At 39.3% G+C, this 19622-nt stretch overlaps 1 protein-coding gene and 1 pseudogene across 1 annotated transcript; one reads left to right on the plus strand and one right to left on the minus strand.

The window, feature by feature from the left end:
• The first annotated feature begins 8678 nt into the window (after window positions 1–8678).
• Window positions 8679–9387, plus strand: LOC112081981 (defensin-like protein 206). Its single transcript, XM_024149057.1, has 2 exons — window positions 8679–8908; window positions 8994–9387. The coding sequence occupies exons 1-2, from the start codon at window positions 8842–8844 to the stop codon at window positions 9212–9214; spliced, it is 288 nt and encodes a 95-aa protein (XP_024004825.1). The 5' UTR covers window positions 8679–8841; the 3' UTR covers window positions 9215–9387.
• Window positions 9388–9893: 506 nt separating this feature from the next.
• Window positions 9894–18458, minus strand: LOC112087835 (annotated as a pseudogene).
• Window positions 18459–19622: the final 1164 nt, after the last annotated feature.

The raw sequence follows: 19622 nt of genomic DNA on the forward strand, positions 1-19622 counted from the left end.
ACTTTCTGCTTCTTTGTAATTTCTTGGTTCGCAATCGATGGAGAGAAGAAGTCTTTCACATTCGACCGAGGCTTGCATCACAAAATCATCGAAGTGTTTTGGTTTTCTTGGTTCTCGTGATGATCTTCTTAGAACGGGTACCTCTGTTGTTTCTTCTTCGTCATCATGAATAGCTGGATGTAATTCCGAATCATTATCATCACCATTTCCTTCATTCTCGAGATCATGAGTGCTTTCTTCCTCTGTTTCATCTGGATCTTGAGGTCCGATAAGAACGGGTCCTTCTCCTGTGTCTTCGATGACTCCCCATCGCATATGGAACATTCCCGGTTCTTTATCTGAGTTGCTGTCTACCTCCTTCCAGTTCCAATTCGTTTTTTCATCAAATATTACATCTTGGCTTACCATGATTCTTCTTCTTGAAGGGTTGTATAATCTGTAGGCTTTTGACCCTGGTTCGATACCTAGGTGGACTAGTGATATTGATCTATCATCTAGTTTCCTGAGATTTCCAGAATCAACCTTTGAGTAAGCTATACACCAGAAGATTCTTAGATGTTCCACACTTGGTTTTTTTTCTCGTAAGCTCTCGTATGGAGTTATGTTGTTGAGTGCCTTTGTGGGAATTCTGTTAATCACATAAGTAGCATGTCGTACAGCTTCTCCCCACAAATAGTTTGGAACATTCTTAGCTTTAAGCATGCTTCTTGTCATCTCCATTAAAGTTCTGTTTCTTCTTTCGACAACGCCGTTCTGTTGCGGAGTGTAAGGTGCCGTCAACTGTCTTTTGATCCCATGTTCCTCACAGAAAGATTGAAACTCCTTGGAGGTGAACTCTCCTCCCCTGTCTGTTCTAAGTGTGATGATCTCTTTTCCGAGTTCTTTTTCGACCAAGCATTTGAACGCCTTGAATCTGTTAAAGGCCTCGCCCTTTTCTTTCAATAAGATTGTCCACATGTACCTTGAGAAATCATCTATGATAACGAAGACATATCTGTTTTGTGCAAGCGTAGCAGGTGTTATCGGTCCACAAAGATCAGCGTGAAGGAGTCCTAGTGGTTCTTCTGCTCGATACAGAGTTGCTTTTGGAAAACTCTGCCTTGTTTGTTTCCCAACTAAGCATGATTCACAGATTTTCTTTTCATCCTTTGTTGCTGGTAAGCCGTGCACCATCTTTTTTTGGGACATGTCTTTGATTGTTTTGAAGCTTACATGCCCAAGTCTTGCGTGCCACTTCCATGTTTCATCTTCTATCTGCGAGTAGAGACATGTTGGTTTCCCAATCTTGAGTTCGATTTTATATAGCCGATTAGGTGACCTTTGAACTTTTACAAGAAGTCTGTTGTTTGTGTCATGAACGGTCAGATAATCCTGCTTCATTCGAACATCACACCCGATCTCGGTAGCTTGCTTTTGAGTTCGGGAATGAAGTATATGTCTTTGACAAGAATCTGTTCATCAGTTTTGCTTTGAAACAATATGGATCCCTTTCCTTCGATCTTTACGCATGATCCGTCTCCAAACTTTACCTTTCCTTTGATGCTTTTGTTAAGTTCAGAGAAGTATGTTTCATTACCGGTCATATGGTTACTCGCACCATTGTCGAGATACCACATACCTTCCTCGCCCTTGTAGTTCTTTGGTATAAGTTTGTCTTCATTCAAGAAAACAATCTCATGCATATACAGTGTAGCATCATCATCAGCTTCCTCTGTTTCTGTGATGTTTGCTTCTTGTAATTTTCGAATCCTTTCAGGGCACTTTGAGGCGAAGTGACCAGCTTGATCACAGCGATAGCAGATCACACTTGAAAGATCTCTTCTTTCCTTGTTTTGCCCGCTTTGATTTGACCTGTCTTGAGAGTTGAATCGACCTCCTCTCCCTTTTCCTCTATAGCCTCTTCCTCGTCCTCTTCCATACGAAGTTTGTTGTTCTGAGTTGGCGTACAACAGTTTGCTCTGCGTATCGTCTTGCTTGTCATCGTCGACAATACGTTCCTCATAAGCTTTAAGTCGACCAACGATATCTTCAAAACTAGTCGCCTTTAGATCCAGAACTTGTTCCAATGAGGCAATGATGTGAATAAATTTGTTTCTCGGTAAACCGTTGAGAAACTTCTTCACTAGTTTGGGCTCGTCGATCGTCTCTCCAAGTGCTGTTGTTGTTGATGATGCAATCTCCGACAACTTCCCAGAAAAATCATCGATTTTTTCTGTTTCTTTCATCTTCATTCTTTCAAACTCTGCCATTAGGGTTTGAAGTCTTGCTTCCCTGACTCGCTCAGCTCCTAGATTCCGAGATTTTATTGCTTCCCACACTTCTTTAGGAGAATTTTTCTCACCGACTTGTAAGATCAAGTTCTCCGGGATGGATTGGAAGAGTAATCCTGTTGCAATGTCATTCTTAGTGGAATCTGCTGACCCTGGATCAATGGTCTCCCACACTTTATGAACTCGCAACAGCACCCTCATTTGCATTGCCCACACGGTGTAATTGGTGGTTGTAAGCATCGGACATTGTATTGAGTTCGGAATCGTCTCTTTTTTTTGTGCCATCGGAATCACATCTCCCATGCTTTGTGTATTGGATTATCTTCGTGTTTCAAAGCTCTGTAATTTCGGATCGTGTTTCAAAGCTCTGATACCAAATAAAAGATCTTAAACGCTTAGCCTTTGTATTAAGAATAACTCTCTTAAATATGCTTAGGAAACTTGCTCAAAACCTAAACACCAAAAGCTCATATGTAATGCCACATCTCGACATCCATATATATATAAAACATAATTTCCTATTCCTAATTATATTAGATAACTCCTAAAGCAACTAGAAACATCTAGAAACCGACTTAAGTCCTACTTTTTCTAATCCAACTTGATTAAAGATATCTTGGGCCTGAAGTAATGTTGAAGCTTATCCAACATTTATTTCTTAGTTGTTTTCTATTTAAAGATACCTTATGATTGTAAGGAACGGTGGTTGTTTTTCGGCATTCCTTTGAGGAATCATCGAAGTGATCAAGACGTACGACAAGTGATTCAGTTATTATTTTGAATTAACGAACCCTTGTGTTATCGTTATAAAAACCTAATGAAACGTTAAGTTGTTCCAACAATCGTAGCTTCGGTCAAGTTGATTATGTAGAACTCAAAAGCTTAAAGAACTGCACTTCTTTATTAGATTTAGAAAACTCACACAAAAACTAAATCTCTCTCTTGAAGTCTTGTAGAACAACTCTCTACTTAGAACTTCTTATATAGGTATAAGCGACATCCTAAACCTATTAGGATTACAAACCAATTTCCATATTTGTAAAACCTATTTTCCTTTTCTCTATTTCTCTAGAAACTTCCACTTTCTAAAGAAACTTATTCCCCAAGTTCTGGAATTATCCAACATTCACCCCCGTAATTCCAACATGAATTGCAGGGTCTTCGATTGCTTGTACTCCGATCAAGTTCCTCATTTCCTTGAATTTGATTCGGGCTAGTGGCTTCGTAATTATGTCCGCCTTCTGTAGTGTGCCAGGAACATGCTCCACTTCTATTTGATCATTCTCCACACACTCTCTAACGAAGTGATACATCTTGAGAATGTGTTTGCTCCTTCCATGAAAAACCGGATTCTTGGTTAGAGCAATGGCTGACTTGTTGTCAATCCTTAGTGTGACCTTCTCGTCATTGTTAAGTATTTCTCGCATTAACTCCTTAAGCCATATAGCTTGCTTTGCGGCTTCTGTAGCTGCCATGAACTCAGCCTCGCAAGACGACAACGCGACGGTGGGTTGCTTCTGTGATGTCCACGTGATTGGTGATGTTCCGAAGTAGAAGATGTGGACTGTCGTGCTTCTTCCATCATCGACATCAATGTTGTGACTGCTGTCACTATATCCAATCACTTTATTTGATCCGTCTCTCCTGAAAAACAAACCCAAGTTGGTAGTTCCCTTTACATATCTTAGTACTTGTTTAAGAGCTTGGCCGTGACTTTCTCTCGGATTTTGCATGTATCGACTTAGAACTCCAACAGCGTATGCCAAGTCTGGTCTCGTGTGAAGCAGGTACCTCAAGCATCCGATGCTTCTCCTGTATGCCGCGGCATCAATCTCTGGCTCACTTTCTGCCTTTGAGAGCTTTATGTTTGCATCCATTGGAACTTGTGTGGGATTACATGTATCCATCCTTGTATCTAAGAGAATTCCTTTTGCATAACCCTCTTGTTTTATGCGAATCCCATCAGCTCCTTGAATCACTTCAATTCTAAGATAGTATGTCAGTTTGCCGAGATCTGACATCTCAAATTCTCTTGACATATCTTTCTTGAATTGATTGATGATTTTTAACGAGGTTCCTGTCACGAACAAGTCATCTACATATATTGCCACGATCAAGTAGTCTCCCTTATCCCCTTTGAGATACACGGACATCTCTTTCACACATCTCTTGAGACCCATCTCTTTAAACACACGATTAAGTTTCACATTCCATGCTCTAGGAGCTTGGCGCAGTCCGTACAAGGCTTTGTGAAGACGGTAGACTTTGTTTTCTTCTCCTTTCTTTTCAAAACCTTCAGGTTGACTTACATAGACGATTTCACTAAGCTCTCCGTTTAAGAAAGCCGTCTTGACGTCTAAGTGGTGTATCTCCCAACTTTTTGCTGCTGCAAGTGCTATGAGAGATCGTATGGTTTCAATCCGAGCGACAGGGGCAAACGCTTCTTCGAAATCAATGCCTTGTTGTTGTACATAGCCTTTTGCTACTAGTCTTGCTTTGTACTTGCTCACCGAACCATCTGCTTTTCTTTTGATCTTAAATATCCATTTTAAACCTATTGGCTTCACCCCATCTGGTTTGTCAACAAGCTCCCAAGTCATATTCTTCACGATTGAATCTATTTCAGCCATCATAGCTTTAATCCATTCACGAAGATCCTTAGCTTCCCAATAGCTTTCTGGCTCGCCATCAATGGTGAACAACAGTTTCTCACTTTCCAAGTCAGCGAGAAGTATGTAGTCATCGAGATATCTCGGTTTATTGATTGTGCGACCATATCTTGTTACATACGGTTGGTTTTGAGCTGCTTCTTGTTGTTCCCCATTGTCATTGTCAGCCTCTGCTTCTTCATTCTGATTCTCAGGTAGCGGTTCTTCTTGATAATCCTCATTGATTCCTTGATTATCATCATGTGCATTTCCATCTTCAATGACACCATTAACTGTAAGCTTAAACATACCAGGTTCTCCGCTTTCTTGTTGTGATGTCGATGACCAGTCCCAAGCTTTCTTCTCATCAAATATTACATATCTGCTTACAAACACCTTTCTCGTGGTTGGATCAAAGAGACGATACGCTTTGGAGCCTTGTTCAGTTCCGAGATTGATCACAGATCGTGACCTATCATCTAGCTTCTTAAGGTGAGGACCAGTGATCTTTATATGTGCGACACATCCGAAAACCCTTAAGTGTTCAATGTTTGGTTTCTTGGACATGAGACACTTGTATGGTGTTTGATCTTTCAAAGCTTTTGTAGGGACTCGGTTGATGAGATATGTAGAGTGACGGACAGCTTCTCCCCACATATCATTCGGAATTTTCATTGCCTTGAGCAAACTTCTTGTCATCTCCATTAAAGTGCGATTTCTCCTTTCTACGACACCATTCTGTTGAGGCGTGTATGGTGCAGTTAGGTGACGGTTAACTCCGTTTTCTTCACAAAACGAGTTAAATTCATTCGAGGTAAACTCTCCTCCTCTATCGGTGCGAAGAGTTTTAATAGATTTCCCCAATTGCTGCTCCACGAAATCTTTAAATCTTTTGAACCGATCAAACGTCTCACTCTTCTCCTTTAACAACATTGTCCACATGTATCTTGAGAAATCATCAATTAATACGAAAACGTATCGATTGTTTGCTAGTGTTGGCGGTGAGATAGGTCCGCACAAGTCTCCGTGAATTAACTCCAATGCTTGAGTTGCACGGTATGACGCTTTGATTGGGAACGATTTTCTGGTTTGCTTCCCAACTAAGCATGCGTTACAGATGCTTTCCTGCGATTGAATCTGCGGCAATCCAATGACCATCTCCTTTTTCACCATGTTATTCAAAACACCAACACTTATATGACCAAGCCGTGAGTGCCAAGTCATTTCTTCATCATCGTTTTGTATTTGTAGACACTTCGGAAAGCTTATTTCCATAGGTGTCTTGTAGAGACGGTTTGGTGATCGTATGACCCTTACTAGCAGCCTTCCTTGTGCATCATTCAACGTGAGAGCTTCACCTTTCATGTTGACTTCACACCCATGTTCTGTTGCTTGTCCAAGACTTATGATGTTGTGTTTAAGTTCAGGTATATAGTAGATGTCTTTGAGTGCTCTCTTGTCGCCATTCTTGCTCACAAAAACTATAGTACCTTTTCCCACAATATCAACATATGACCCATCACCAAACTTCACTTTTCCTTTTATGTTTTCATCTAGGCTCAAGAAGAACTCTTTATTCCCTGTCATGTGATTACTCGCTCCATTGTCAAGATACCAAATACTTTTGCTGTTGGTATCATACACCTTAGGGAATACCTTTTCTTCATTCAAAAACACCACCTCGTGTATGTAAAGCGCGTCAGCTTCTTGTGTTTCATTCAAATTTGTTTCTTGCGTTTCTGCAGGTCTCTCAGGGCACTTAGATACAAAGTGACCAGGCTTGTCACATCTCCAACAGATTATTTTGGATCGATCTCTCTGTTGGTTCTGTTGCTTCTCTTTGTTTTCTCCTCCTCTGTTTTGGTCGTTGGATCTTCCTCGTCCTCTGCCTCTTCCGGAGCTATTGTTGCCCTGATTCCCTCTTCCTCCACGGTTGCTTCCTCCTCTACCTCTGGCTCCTCCACGCGTGTTTCCGTAGCCTCCACAGGTATTGTTGGAGTTTGAAAACATAAGTTTTCCCTGATCTTCACTTTGGGTGTTCTTCTTTACTCGATCTTCATAAGCTTTGATTCTTCCTACTATATCTTCAAAGCCAGTAGTCTTTAAATCGAGTACTTGTTCAAGAGACGCCACGATGTGAATGAATTTCTCTGAAAGTGCTGACAAAAACTTCTTCACAAGTTTTGTTTCATCAAGTATTTCCCCTAGGGAAGCCGATTGAGCTGCTAGTCCTGACATCTTTCGAGCAAACTCATCCACTGTCTCTGAATCTCCCATCGTTAACCGATCTAGTTCAGCTTTTAGGGTTTGGAGTCTCGCTTCCTTCACCCGGTCTGCTCCCTGGTGACGAGATTTTATTGCATCCCATATGCTTTTAGCTAGGTCTTGCTCTCCTATTTGTAAGATGAGTGCCTCGGGGATAGATTGAAAAATCAGTGCCGTCGCCACATCGTTTTTCTTTTGATCCTCGTTCCCTGGATCAATTGTATCCCATACTTCACTTACACGAAGCATAACCTTCATCCTCATCGCCCAGACCGTGTAGTTCGTCGGTGTTAACATTGGACACTTTATCGACGGAGCTCCAAGGTCCTTTGTTCGTGGTGGAGGATTCTGTCCATCCGCCATGGTTGATCACAGGTCTCGATCCTTCAAAGTTTCAACACAAGTTCTGATACCAATTCAAGTTGATTATGTAGAACTCAAAAGCTTAAAGAACTGCACTTCTTTATTAGATTTAGAAAACTCACACAAAAACTAAATCTCTCTCTTGAAGTTTTGTAGAACAACTCTCTACTTAGAACTTCTTATATAGGTATAAGCGACATCCTAAACCTATTAGGATTACAAACCAATTTCCATATTTGTAAAACCTATTTTCCTTTTCTCTATTTCTCTAGAAACTTCCACTTTCTAAAGAAACTTATTCCCAAGTTCTGGAATTATCCAACATTCGGGTGTTGTTTGTTAAGCAAATTAAGATACATGTAACACTTGATGACTTGCATATCTAGGGTACGCCTAAACGATAACTTATCGTTTCAACTCTACGGATAATCTTCTTGGGACCAATATAACGAGTAGCTAGCTTCCCTATTACAAAAAATCAAGATTTTTCTTTGCAGGTTGGTACTCGCAAGTAGGCTAAACCTCCTATCTCAGTGACTTTTTCTCGACCAATCAAACATCATCCTTTTTTTTTCTTTTCAAAGCATTCCTTAGACTGTGTTGAAAACCTTGACCTTCACGAGAGACGTAAAGCTTGTCTTGTTGTGTTTTTCAAGTTCATGTCCAACTCTTTATTAATATGATCAAACGGTAAAGTTACTTTGTTTTTGGTTCCTTTCCAAAATGCCTCATATTAATTACTTTTGGACATTATTTATATATTAAACATTTTTTGGTTTTTGTCTAAACTTCCGATGTGGAACTTAGATTGATATCCCAACAGTTTGGTATGGAGATATTTGTATATATGTTCACGTGGTAACTACTGTTGTAAGAAAAAACCATGAAGAGTAGATGTGCACATGGTAAGAGAGTGTCATTTAAGCAATGTACATCATCATTCACTATATGTCTATATTCAAACAAATGGTAGTTTAATAAACTTAAGAACGAATGGATTTATGAAATTAGTTACTAGGACAAAGTCAACGACGACCTTAATTTTTTTTAATTATCTAAGATGAGTGCATAATTAAAAAAAGAGTTGACTTGGAGAATACAAATTAAATGAAACATACGGGAATGAACAATTATGTCGACATTATGAACTTAGGAACACCTGAAAGAAAAGCCGAGATATCAAACAACTATAACGAAGTTACAAAATTTTGACTATAAATAGATCACCACACATATGGATATGTATAGATCTCAAAAAAGTTTAAGAGCAAGCAAAGCAAAACAAAGAAAAAGAAATGGCCAAGAACCTCAACTCCGTCACGTTCACCGTTCTCTTGCTTGTCCTCATGGTGGCTTCCACTGGTATGAATTTAACAAAGTTCTCTATTAATTATATTTTGCAGTTCTCTTTTAGTTATCTTGTGCTGATGAATATGTCAACATGTAGAAATCCTCAAGATCGAGGCTGATCAGAGAACCAATAGTAGATGTCTTCCGAGAGGATGCAAGAATCCAGTGTTCTCCGAGGAGTGTGGGCCGGAGCCGTTCACAGGTTCCAACAACGATTGCTGTCACTGTTGTATAGCCAAATACGGGAGAAAATCAGTCTGCAAAGGGGTTGTTGAGGGATCCGCCAAACATTGCCATTGCTACAAAGAAAGCGTTTGAAATAACCTCATATGGTACCAAGTTTCAATTTTGTATTCATTCGGTGTGAGGACATTACATTGGTGTATGTTTATGTTCATGTTTCTTTTGCTTCCAAATAATACATCAAGGGCTAAGCTTATCACTCCTTGCCCCCAAATGTAAGCTCATGTTGTGTGCACTTTTGTTTCATTCTGAATACTAAACTCTGTTTTCTATTTGTGCTCCAAAATTAATTTCATCCCCGCGCGCTTACATTCAAATTACTGTCACAATTGGAATTGTCTGTACAGATTAACCACATTTGGAGTTTTTTTTAACATTTACAGTTGGACAAAAAAACGTAATATATCCACATTAAAAAACCATGTTTTGAACAAAAATAACTATTAGAAATAGATATATGATTTTGAGTAGAAATGCATCATGATGAAATGGTATAGAATAAAGTATCATTTAAAAAAAAATAAGCAAATTGTATTAATTTAATCTCTAAATTAAAAATTCTAATTTATGACCCTAAAAATAAAAAATCCTAAATCCTACATAAAATTTAAGAAGAAATAAATAAACTTAAAACCCTATTTTTTCTTTTTTTGAATCTAATGTTAAATTATATTTAGAAAAAAAAAACAACGTTTTACAGCTTTGATCAATCCTTTTGGAAGCTTAAATCGAAAAATCAAACATTATTTTGATCCTATTTTGGTGATTATCGAGTGGAAAACCAGACTTGCAGGCTTCCCTCGTATCTCCGATCTCCCTGGTCTCAAAGAGCACTGAGCTGGTTCCTAGTGCTTTTATTGATCATCCTTGACAGTCGCTGCATCTGTATTGGATGTTCGCCATGGCGTCTTCGATTTCTCTCTCTCCATATCGAATAGAGCGTCGCTTGGAAAGCGTACCAGAGAAGGAAAGTGTTTATTCTGCCCGTGATGTTTGTGTGATCAGCTCTACAATGTCTCCCCACGTGAAAACAAATTGATCTTTGAGAAGTCCTTTAACCGTGATCTCCCAAACCTGTTTGGTGTACATACAGGCAAAGAAGAGGTGATCCCGAGTCTCCAGTAGATCATTACAGAACACGCAAGTTGTATTTGCATTTGCATTTCAACTCTTAACTCGATCCCCTGTTGCCAATCTATTCCTGAACGCTAACCATGAAATGAAGGAGTATTTGGGGGTTTCCTGGATAAACCATATCCCCTTATACCAATTCACTCTCTGTCTCGGCGTTCTGATCTGGCTCCAGGTTTCCTTTGAGCTGAATACTGCTCTAGCGTTTCCATTATTTCCCTTCCATCTCACAATATCTTCTGCATACGGTTCTCTGGTTTGTCTAAGAGACTGTATTTCCTTCTCTATTTCCAAATACAGAGCTCGTCTGTGCCTTCTTCTACGCAACATGTCAAATACCTCGCCGACCTTAGCCTGCTGAGGAATCCCCATGTCGATAAACCCTCATTCTCCTGCTTGATCAATTAGTCTCCCAAGCTCACACCAAAGGTCATACCAGAACGAGATGGAATTCCCACTCCTAACTTCCACCTCATAAAAGTTATTTGCAAGTTCTCTATATTTCAGGATTTTTTTCCACATCCAAGATCCCTGAACAGAGTTATGTTTTACTGCCCAAAACAATCCACTTCTGACAATGAACCGCTGCACCCAGTTAACCCAAAGCGAGTTATTCCCTGAAACGATCCGCCAAATTAGCTTCAAAACACTGACTTTGTTTGACTCCTCCAAGGATCTTATTCCCAGACCTCCTTCTACAATCGCAATACAGATATCTTGATAACACCGTATTTTGACCACTTTTGTGGATCATTTTAAATGCCTTTTAAATGATTTTTATTTCTTTTAAGTGTTTTTACTATTATTTTCTAGTATTTGTAATTCCAAGACTCTTTTCAGGTAATAAAGGCAAAAGGTGTGCATTTTGAAGCAAAAGACAATTTTGGATAAATTCGGATCCTCAGAATTTTCACATCTTATGAAGACCTTCCCACCGTCAGATCATCTCCAAAATCGGACATAATATATAAGAGACAACTAGCTTTCAAATGCAATTGGTTTGAAGACAATCCAATTGTTAGATCTCCAGATATCATTGATGCACTGAAGACATGTTCTGCAGTCTCGCGAAGGAAGCAAGCACAGAATGAAGATTCAACCTCGAAGACCAATCCCCGCGGGTCCAGGAGCCACGACCGCGGAGAACACATTCTCGACCGCGGTTACGAGTCTCTGGCCGTGGCCAAACCCCAATTCACCGCGGTCAGAAGCCTCGCGACCAGTGCTAACTAAAAAGCTGGCCCATGACCCTGTTTCAAGCCCAATTCGTCTTCTCTTCATAGAAAACCCTAATGACGACTGGAGAGAGTTGAAGACCTATAAATATGTATCTTTGGAGACCTATTTTCGTGTGCCTCAGAAGAATCCCTTTTGGGAGCCACCAAATTTAGTTTTCTAGGGTTATTATGCTTTTATGTTCTTAGTTCTTAGTTTAGGGAGATAGAGATTTCTCTTGAACCCTCTTTATGTTCTACCTTTATCTTAATTCGGTTTTTACTCTTATGCATCTTTCAATTTCGTTTTTATCTTTTTTATATTAGATTAGTTGTTTAAAGGATTTGAAGAGAAGTTTTTCTCCGAGCCCAGCTCTTAAAATCGAGATGCTTCTTCTTCTTCTTCTCCTTGTCTGTTTTTCTCTACTTCTTTCTTCTTTATTTTCCTATGCACGTCTATTCTATTTGCTTTATGCACGTTTTGGAATGATGAGGTATGAGTTTAAAGGCTCGATCGAAGGGAATCGACTATGTTCGATAGGGATTTTCGCGAGATAAACCAAAGCCGAATTCTAGAAATCTTTCTTCTAAACTTATACTTAAAGCATGGATCTAGCGTCGTGAACTAGAGACTGATCTAGGTCCTTGGTGTTGCGAAAGTATTCATCCGGGGCTGGATCTAGTTTGAGAAGAGCAGATCAACCATAGGAGTGAAAACCTACCTATGGGCGAGCTGTAAATGTTGACGAGTCTTAAGCATATTGCATCTTTTTCCTTCCAAGGCCAGAGTGGAAATCTACTGGTCAGGGTTGCGAGAGATATTTGGTTATGATCACGACAATGGCGTAGTCATACGTCCGTGACTCGAGTTCTAAGAATTTACTAGGATCAATATTAAGAGCTTTGTTCATCCTTTAGATTTATTATCGATTTATTCACTTCCAGTTTGTAAAACTCTTTTTAAAACCCTTTTTAAAACTCTTTTCAAAACCTTTTCAAATCCCTTTTTAAAATACATATATAGAAATCACACAACCTATCCAAAACCTGTTTTTCGTCTTCGTTTACTAATTCTGGTTCTAAGGTTCTGCAGGTAAAGCGTGGATTCTCTGTGGATCGACACCCTAAATACTACAACGCACTGTTGTGCACTTGCAGATATCTAGGGTTATAAATTTAAAACATAAAGCCGCGAAGTCAACCCTAGCAGCATCAAGTTTTTGGCGCCGTTGCCGGGGAATCCAATCGTCTTCATCTGCACAATCTCAGAGGTTAGTAAATTGACTCTAAGACAACTTTTTCTTACTAATTTTTCGGTTTTGTTTTTCTTGGTTTCGAGTCCTTGAAAAAAAAAATTTCGTGTTCCGACCCGCGGTCGTGTCTGGTCGACCTGCGGTCGTGTATGCTCGACCCGCGGCCGTACCAGCTCGACCCGCGGCCGTACCTGCGCGACCCGCAATCGTTCCTGCGCGACCCAAAAAAAAATTTCTTGTCTCGGATCAATGGCATGATGACTTCAATCCATTCCTTTTCCCACCTTCGACCTTCCACCACCCGTTTACCATCACCACACCACCATACCATGATCCAGAGACATCCAGGTAAGATTTCTCTTACTTTATCTTTTCAATTCATTACATACTCTATTTCTCATCCTTACTCTGATTTATTTCACATCCTGGAGTGTGATTTAAGTCTGGGGAGGATTTCATCCCTTTCTAACTAACTTTTTTTCATGAGTCTTTGCATTCTACATTTTTCTAAAAAAAAAAAAAAACGATTTTTCAGTGTTTTCAAAGCAAAATACGTTTTGAGGGAATTATGACAAAAATCTATGATGATAACCAACCTATATGCTTCTATACTATGCATGATTGCTCTTTTGTGGTTTAATACTAGACTAGGCGGTAGCTAGAGTACTTGCAATACGAACTCCGACCACAGGACTTCTATTCATGGAGATTATTTCTGACAGGATTTACTATCTCATTTTATTTGGACTTAATATTGATATTTAATTTTCTCATCATTGAATTTTAGGCAGGCATCATGTTATACACCTAGGACATCTTTTTCCTTATTTTTTATACCACTCTTTGTTGTCCTAGATGGCCAGTTCATCTTCAACTGGTACCATACCCTTAACCCAAACTTTTATTTTCGAACCTCATGCATCTTCTCTTTAGTTTATATCAGCAGATATGTGCAAAAACGCCAGAGAGGGAGGAACGACACAGTTTTCAGTCACTCAAGAGAATGACTGAATGGAGTTAAGAAGGAAAAGTATCAACAATCTTCAGCAGCCTTAGAAAGCTCATTCTTAATGGTAATTTTGGTGCATCTCTAGGACTTTATCTAAAGGTGTTTTCTTTTCTAAAAAAAAAAAAAATATTAAAAAAACAAACAAAATAGAAAAAGAAAAGAGAGACAGAAAAAGAATGAAAAGGAAATGAAACAAAAGCCTAAAGAGTCCTAGATTGTCGAAATTATTCAAAGCAAAGGCATCAAGTATTCATTTATGGGAGATATAATAACCTAGACAAAAATCTAAGTCTGGGGAATTATAAGGAGAACCTGAAGAAAAAACTCAGAGATCTTATGGCAAGAAGAACATGACTGAAAACTGTGGATATCAACTGCTCTATCCTCTCTTGCTGTTTTGCATAATATCCTGCTTCTTCAGAAATTAAGGTAACCCAAAACACTTTAAACCTCACACCTAAAAAGCCCTTTGAATACCTAGACTTGATTGCCTTGTTTATTCTTTTTTTTTATGAGAACCACTGAAACTTTTAAGGAATGTTAAGAGCTAGTTGAATGGAAGTTAGATCTAAGTGTGTAGATTTTTGTATGACGGATCAACGGACTAGTTATGCTTGTATTTTGGTGAGAATTTTCTAGGCTACACCCAAATTGATGCATTATGATTGATTATGGTCTAGGAGTATGGTTTCTGAGACTTTTGAGTTCCCTATGATTTATGTTAAAGGCTTTTTCTAGGCTTAGATCTTACTTTGTTTGAGGACAAACAAATGTTTAAGTCTGGGGGAGTTGATAACACCGTATTTTGACCATTTTTGTGGATCGATTTTAAATGCTTTTCAAATGCTTTTTATTTCTTTTAAGTGTTTTTACTATTATTTTCTAGTATTTGTAGTTTCAAGACTCTTTTCAGGTAATAAAGGCAAAAGATGTGCATTTTGAAGCAAAAGACCATTTTGGATAAATTCAGATCCTCAGAAGTTTCACATCCGATGAAAACCTTCCCACCGTCAGATCATCCCCAAAAGCGGACATAATACATAAGAAACAGCTAGCTTTCAAATGCATTTGGTTTGAAGACAATCCAATGGTTAGATCTCCAGATATCTTTGATGCACTGAAGACATGTTCTGCAGTCTCGCGAAGGAAGCAAGCACAGAATGAAGATTCAACCTCAAAGACCAATCGCCGCGGGTCCAGGAGCCACGACCGCAGAGAACACACTCTCGAACGCGGTTACGAGTTTCTGGCCGCGGCCAAACCCCAATTCACCGCGGTCAGAAGCCTCGCGACCAGTGCCGACTAAAAAGCTGGCCCATGACCCTGTTTCAAGCCCAATTCGTCTTCGCTTCATAGAAAACCCTAAGGACGACTGGAGAAAGTTGAAGAACTATAAATATGTATCTTTCGAGATCTATTTTCGTGTGCCTCAGAAGAATCCCTTTTGGGAGCCACCAAATTTAGTTTTCTAGGGTTTTTATGCTTTTATGTTCTTAGTTCTTAGTTTAGGGAGATAGAGATTTCTCTTGAACCCTCTTTATGTTCTACCTTTATCTTAATTCGGTTTTTACTCTTATGCATTTTTCAATTTCGTTTTTATCTTCTTTATATTAGATATTTCCAAGCTACCTTGGATATTTTAGAGTTCAAAGATGGGCCAGACCAAAGAAATGCAGAACTGAGTTTATCAATCTCTTGAATACAAGCTTTAGGCAATCTAAAAGCAGATATCCAGAAATTAGTGATGCTGAATACTACTGATTTGAGGAGCTGTAGTCTGCCAGCAAAGGATAGTGCTCTAGCATTCCAGGAGGTTATTTTGGTTCGTACAAGCTCTACCAAGGGGAGATAATCTGCAGCCGATATTTTCCTTGTGAGTAACGATAACCCGTGGTACCTGACTGGTAGTTCCCCATGTGCAAAAGGAAACTGGCTAAGGATCTCTGTCATCGAATCATCTGCAATACCCGCTGTGTACAAGGTTGACTTTTCAAGGCTTATTTTCAAACCTGATCTCACCGCAAACTCATCAAAAACTTTCAATGTATATTCAATGGACCTCTTTGTGCCATCCAAAAATACCAACAGGTCGTCAAAACACAGATGGGTAAAGGATAAGTCTTTACAGTTGGGGTGGTATCTGATTAACCTGTCGTGAGCAGCTCTGTCCAGGCGTCGAGATAGCACACTCGTACATATGACGAAGAGGTATGGAGAAAGAGAACACCCTTGCCTCAGACCTCTTGCACTCCCAAAATAACCAGCTAATTCTCCATTTACTTGTACAGAAAAGGAGGCTGACGTGACACACAATTTAATCCAGTGAACCAATTCATTTGGAAACCCGAGTGCTTTCAGAGTACTAAGTAGGAATGGCCATTGCACTGAATCAAATGCCTTGGAGATGTCGATTTTCATCACACATCTTGGAGAGATTTGATCCTTGTGGTAGTCTTTCACCACCTCTGTTGCCAGAAAAATATTTTCCATTAGTAATCAAGACTGAACAAAAGCTGATTGAGTTGGCGAGATGAACTTAGGGAGGATCCCTTTGAGTCTATTTGTCAGAATCTTTGAGATTGTTTTGTACAACACATTGCAGCATGCAATAGGCCTGTAGTCCTTCATTTCTAAAGCCTCCTTCTTCTTTGGGATCAGAGCAAGTATAGTGGAGTTCACTCCCTTTGGCAAGAACCTTTTCTCAAAAAAAGATTGAATCGCTGCAATCACATCTTCACCTATGATCGGCCAAGTCTCTCTGTAGAATTCACTTGTGAAACCATCTGGTCCTAGAGACTTATTTTTTTGGCATTGACAATACAACCTTTTGGATCTCTTCCCTTGTTACCTCTTTAGTAAGAGCCTTCTCATCCTCTTCATCACAGCAAAACTCTAAGATAGTTTGCAGTTCCTCCATCGTCCAGGAATCGAAATCCTGTGGCTTCTTTGTCAGAAAATCATGAAAATACCGCACTGCCTCCTCCTTTATAGTTTCCTGCGTAGAGACCAAGTTTCCATCCCCACATCGAATCTCTCTAATGCTGTTTCTCATTTCTCTAATCTTAGCTGCATTGTGGAAGGTTTTGTTGTTTTTGTCGCCCACTTTAAGCCAATGGAGTTTAGCTCTATGACTTAGATATTTTTCCTCTATGTCCGCTAGTCTCAGCCATGTCTCCAAGGCCCTTGCTTCCTCTTCCACTGCCTGTGGAGATGGGTTATGCATTGTATTACCTTGCATAGTGCAGAGCTTCTCAAAAGCAGCTTTAGTACGCTTGGTGATATCAGCTAGAAGGTCCTTCCCCATCCTTCTGATATTTGGTTTCATCTGTTTTAGCTTCTTTGTGAGTCTGTATAAGGCAGAAGTAGAGACAAACAGCGGTGAAGATTGCTTCCACCTCTCTTCTATTTCTTTCAGAAACTCAGGGTGCGAAGTGATTTCACTAGAGAATTGGAATGGCTTCTGAGGCTTTGCTTCAGCTTCTTTAATATAGAACCTGCATCGAAGGTGGTCAGAACATCCCCCTGGCTCAAAACACTGTATGATCTGTCATATCTGTGTATCCATTCCTTGTTAATCAACACCCGGTCCAGCTTTTTACATATCACATCATCTTTTCTCTTATTGCACCATGTATACCTTTGTTCTTGGTAAGCCAAATCAACCAGTTCACAGTGTAGAACCGTTTCTTGAAAGTCCCTCATCCCCGGAGGTGTTGCAGGTAACAAGTCATAAAGCGAATGCTCAGATCCTTCAAGGATTTCATTAAAATCCCCGTAGAGAAGCCAAGCTTTTCCACGAAACAGGGGAGAGTCATGGTGATATCGCAAGTCCTCCCAAAGCTTTTTCCTATCAGCCACAAAGTTTGATGCATAGATGAAAGACACAAAAATCTCCTCAGACCTTCCCTCCACAAAAATTGAAACCGTCATAAGCTGTGAGGATTTGAACCAAGGAGTTATCCTCGCGTTTTGCCTCCAGACGATCCAAAGTCTACCCAGTCGGTGCTCTTCATAATTCGACATTAGAGACCAGCCATTAAACATTTTCGAGAAAATCCTTTCTGCTTTTCCTTCTTTTACTTTAGTTTCTATCAAGCAACCAAAACCAAAATCACCTTTCCCAATCCACTCTTTTACAACACCATGTTTGCTTTTTTTGTTTAAGCCGCAGATATTCCAAAAGAACCCCGACATTAAAGATGTTTTGTTGAGTTACGTGTCTCACGAGTACTGGGAGCAGAATCCTTCGCATTCGTGACAGTAGTTTGTGATAGGAACTTATGGGTATCCTTTGAGTTGCGAGGCAGGGACTGTCGTAACATTCCTCCTGCAAGCTCCGTTGGATCCGTTTTACTTCCCTTCTTCTGCAGTGCCTTTGGAACCGCCTCTGCAGGTGGCTCCTTCTCAACGTCTACAGCTGGGGTTTCCTTAGTCTCCTTCCCTTCCGTATCCTCCACTGTTTCATTCTCTTCTTCTTTACCACTCAAGAGTTGGATAATATCGACACCTCCCCAAATTTTTAGCTCTGATTTTTTTGCTGGGCTTTTTGATGTTTTTGTTGGAGTAGACCACCCCTCAGCGTCTGATTCTTTGCCTGCATTGTTGTCAACCATTTTTGCTCCTTCTACATTATCCTTCTCTTTTTTCAGAACCGTGTCCAATATAGTTCCCGGGCTGAGTGGTGTTACACTTCGCTGATCTGCTGGTTCCATTACTTGCTGTGCACTGTTTTGTACCACTGCTAAGTTGGTACTTGTAGTGCAAACTTTCTCCAAATGTCCACACTTTGAGCATTTACCACACCTGGGAGGCAGCCATGGAAATATAAACTCCACCACTGAATCCAGTCCCCCCTCTGTCTTAAAACAGAACTGCTTTGGTGGTTTCCTTGTTAAGTCCACTTCTACGAAGACTTTAGCTTTGTCTAGGTTGCGGCAGGCCTCTGTGTCTGGGTGAAGCTTTTTAGGCTTCCCCTAGGGGCTTGTTAAGGCACTCAGACCCTTCCAAGAAAACAAGTGAGGAGGTACATGCTTTACTACAATCCACAGGAGGATCGAGGTCTTAGCACTTCATTATATGGTTTGCCGTTTTACTTAAAATTACATATCTATTTTTGATTAATTTCTATATATATATATATATATATTTAAACAACGGGGAATGCAAAAACAAAAAAAATACAAAAATACAAGACTAAATTAAGATGTATGAAAAGATCAAAGGAAAACAAAACATGAGACTGCTAGGAGAAGATATTTACATTATAAAGTACTTCTAGCTATTGAGTGACTTTTTATTGTTCATTTCGAAATTGTTCCTTATGTTCACAATAACGGTAGATGTAAACTCTTGGATTCTGGATTAATCCAGATTTTAAAAACTGTTATTATTTTTCCTTTATGTTTTGTTTTGTAATTTTCTGTATTATGAAAGATATAAAATAATTTTTTTTTGTTAGAATGAATTCTAATTTTCTTTTGTCATTGTTTTAAAACCCATTATGCTATACTTTATTTATCAAACAAGAAATTTTTCAAATAACTTTTATAAAAAATTCAAAAGAAATCAGAAATCTACTTAGATATCCATTCACAAAATTAGCTGTGGATGATGCATGATGGACATATAATATGGATACAATTGTGTGGATATATTTTCATTCATATATTCAACATGGATATACATTTTACATTGTCCATAACATGGACATGATCATGTTGATAGATTATGGACAATGTAAAATGTATATCCATGTTGAATATATTAATGAAAACATATCCACATAATGTCCACATTGTGGACAATGTAAAATGTATATTCACGTTGACTATATCAATTAAAACTAATCCACGCCATTATATCCATGTTATATTTTC

Source organism: Eutrema salsugineum, unplaced genomic scaffold (genome assembly GCF_000478725.1).
Source record: "Eutrema salsugineum unplaced genomic scaffold, Eutsalg1_0 scaffold_8, whole genome shotgun sequence".
NCBI lineage: Eukaryota > Viridiplantae > Streptophyta > Magnoliopsida > Brassicales > Brassicaceae > Eutrema > Eutrema salsugineum.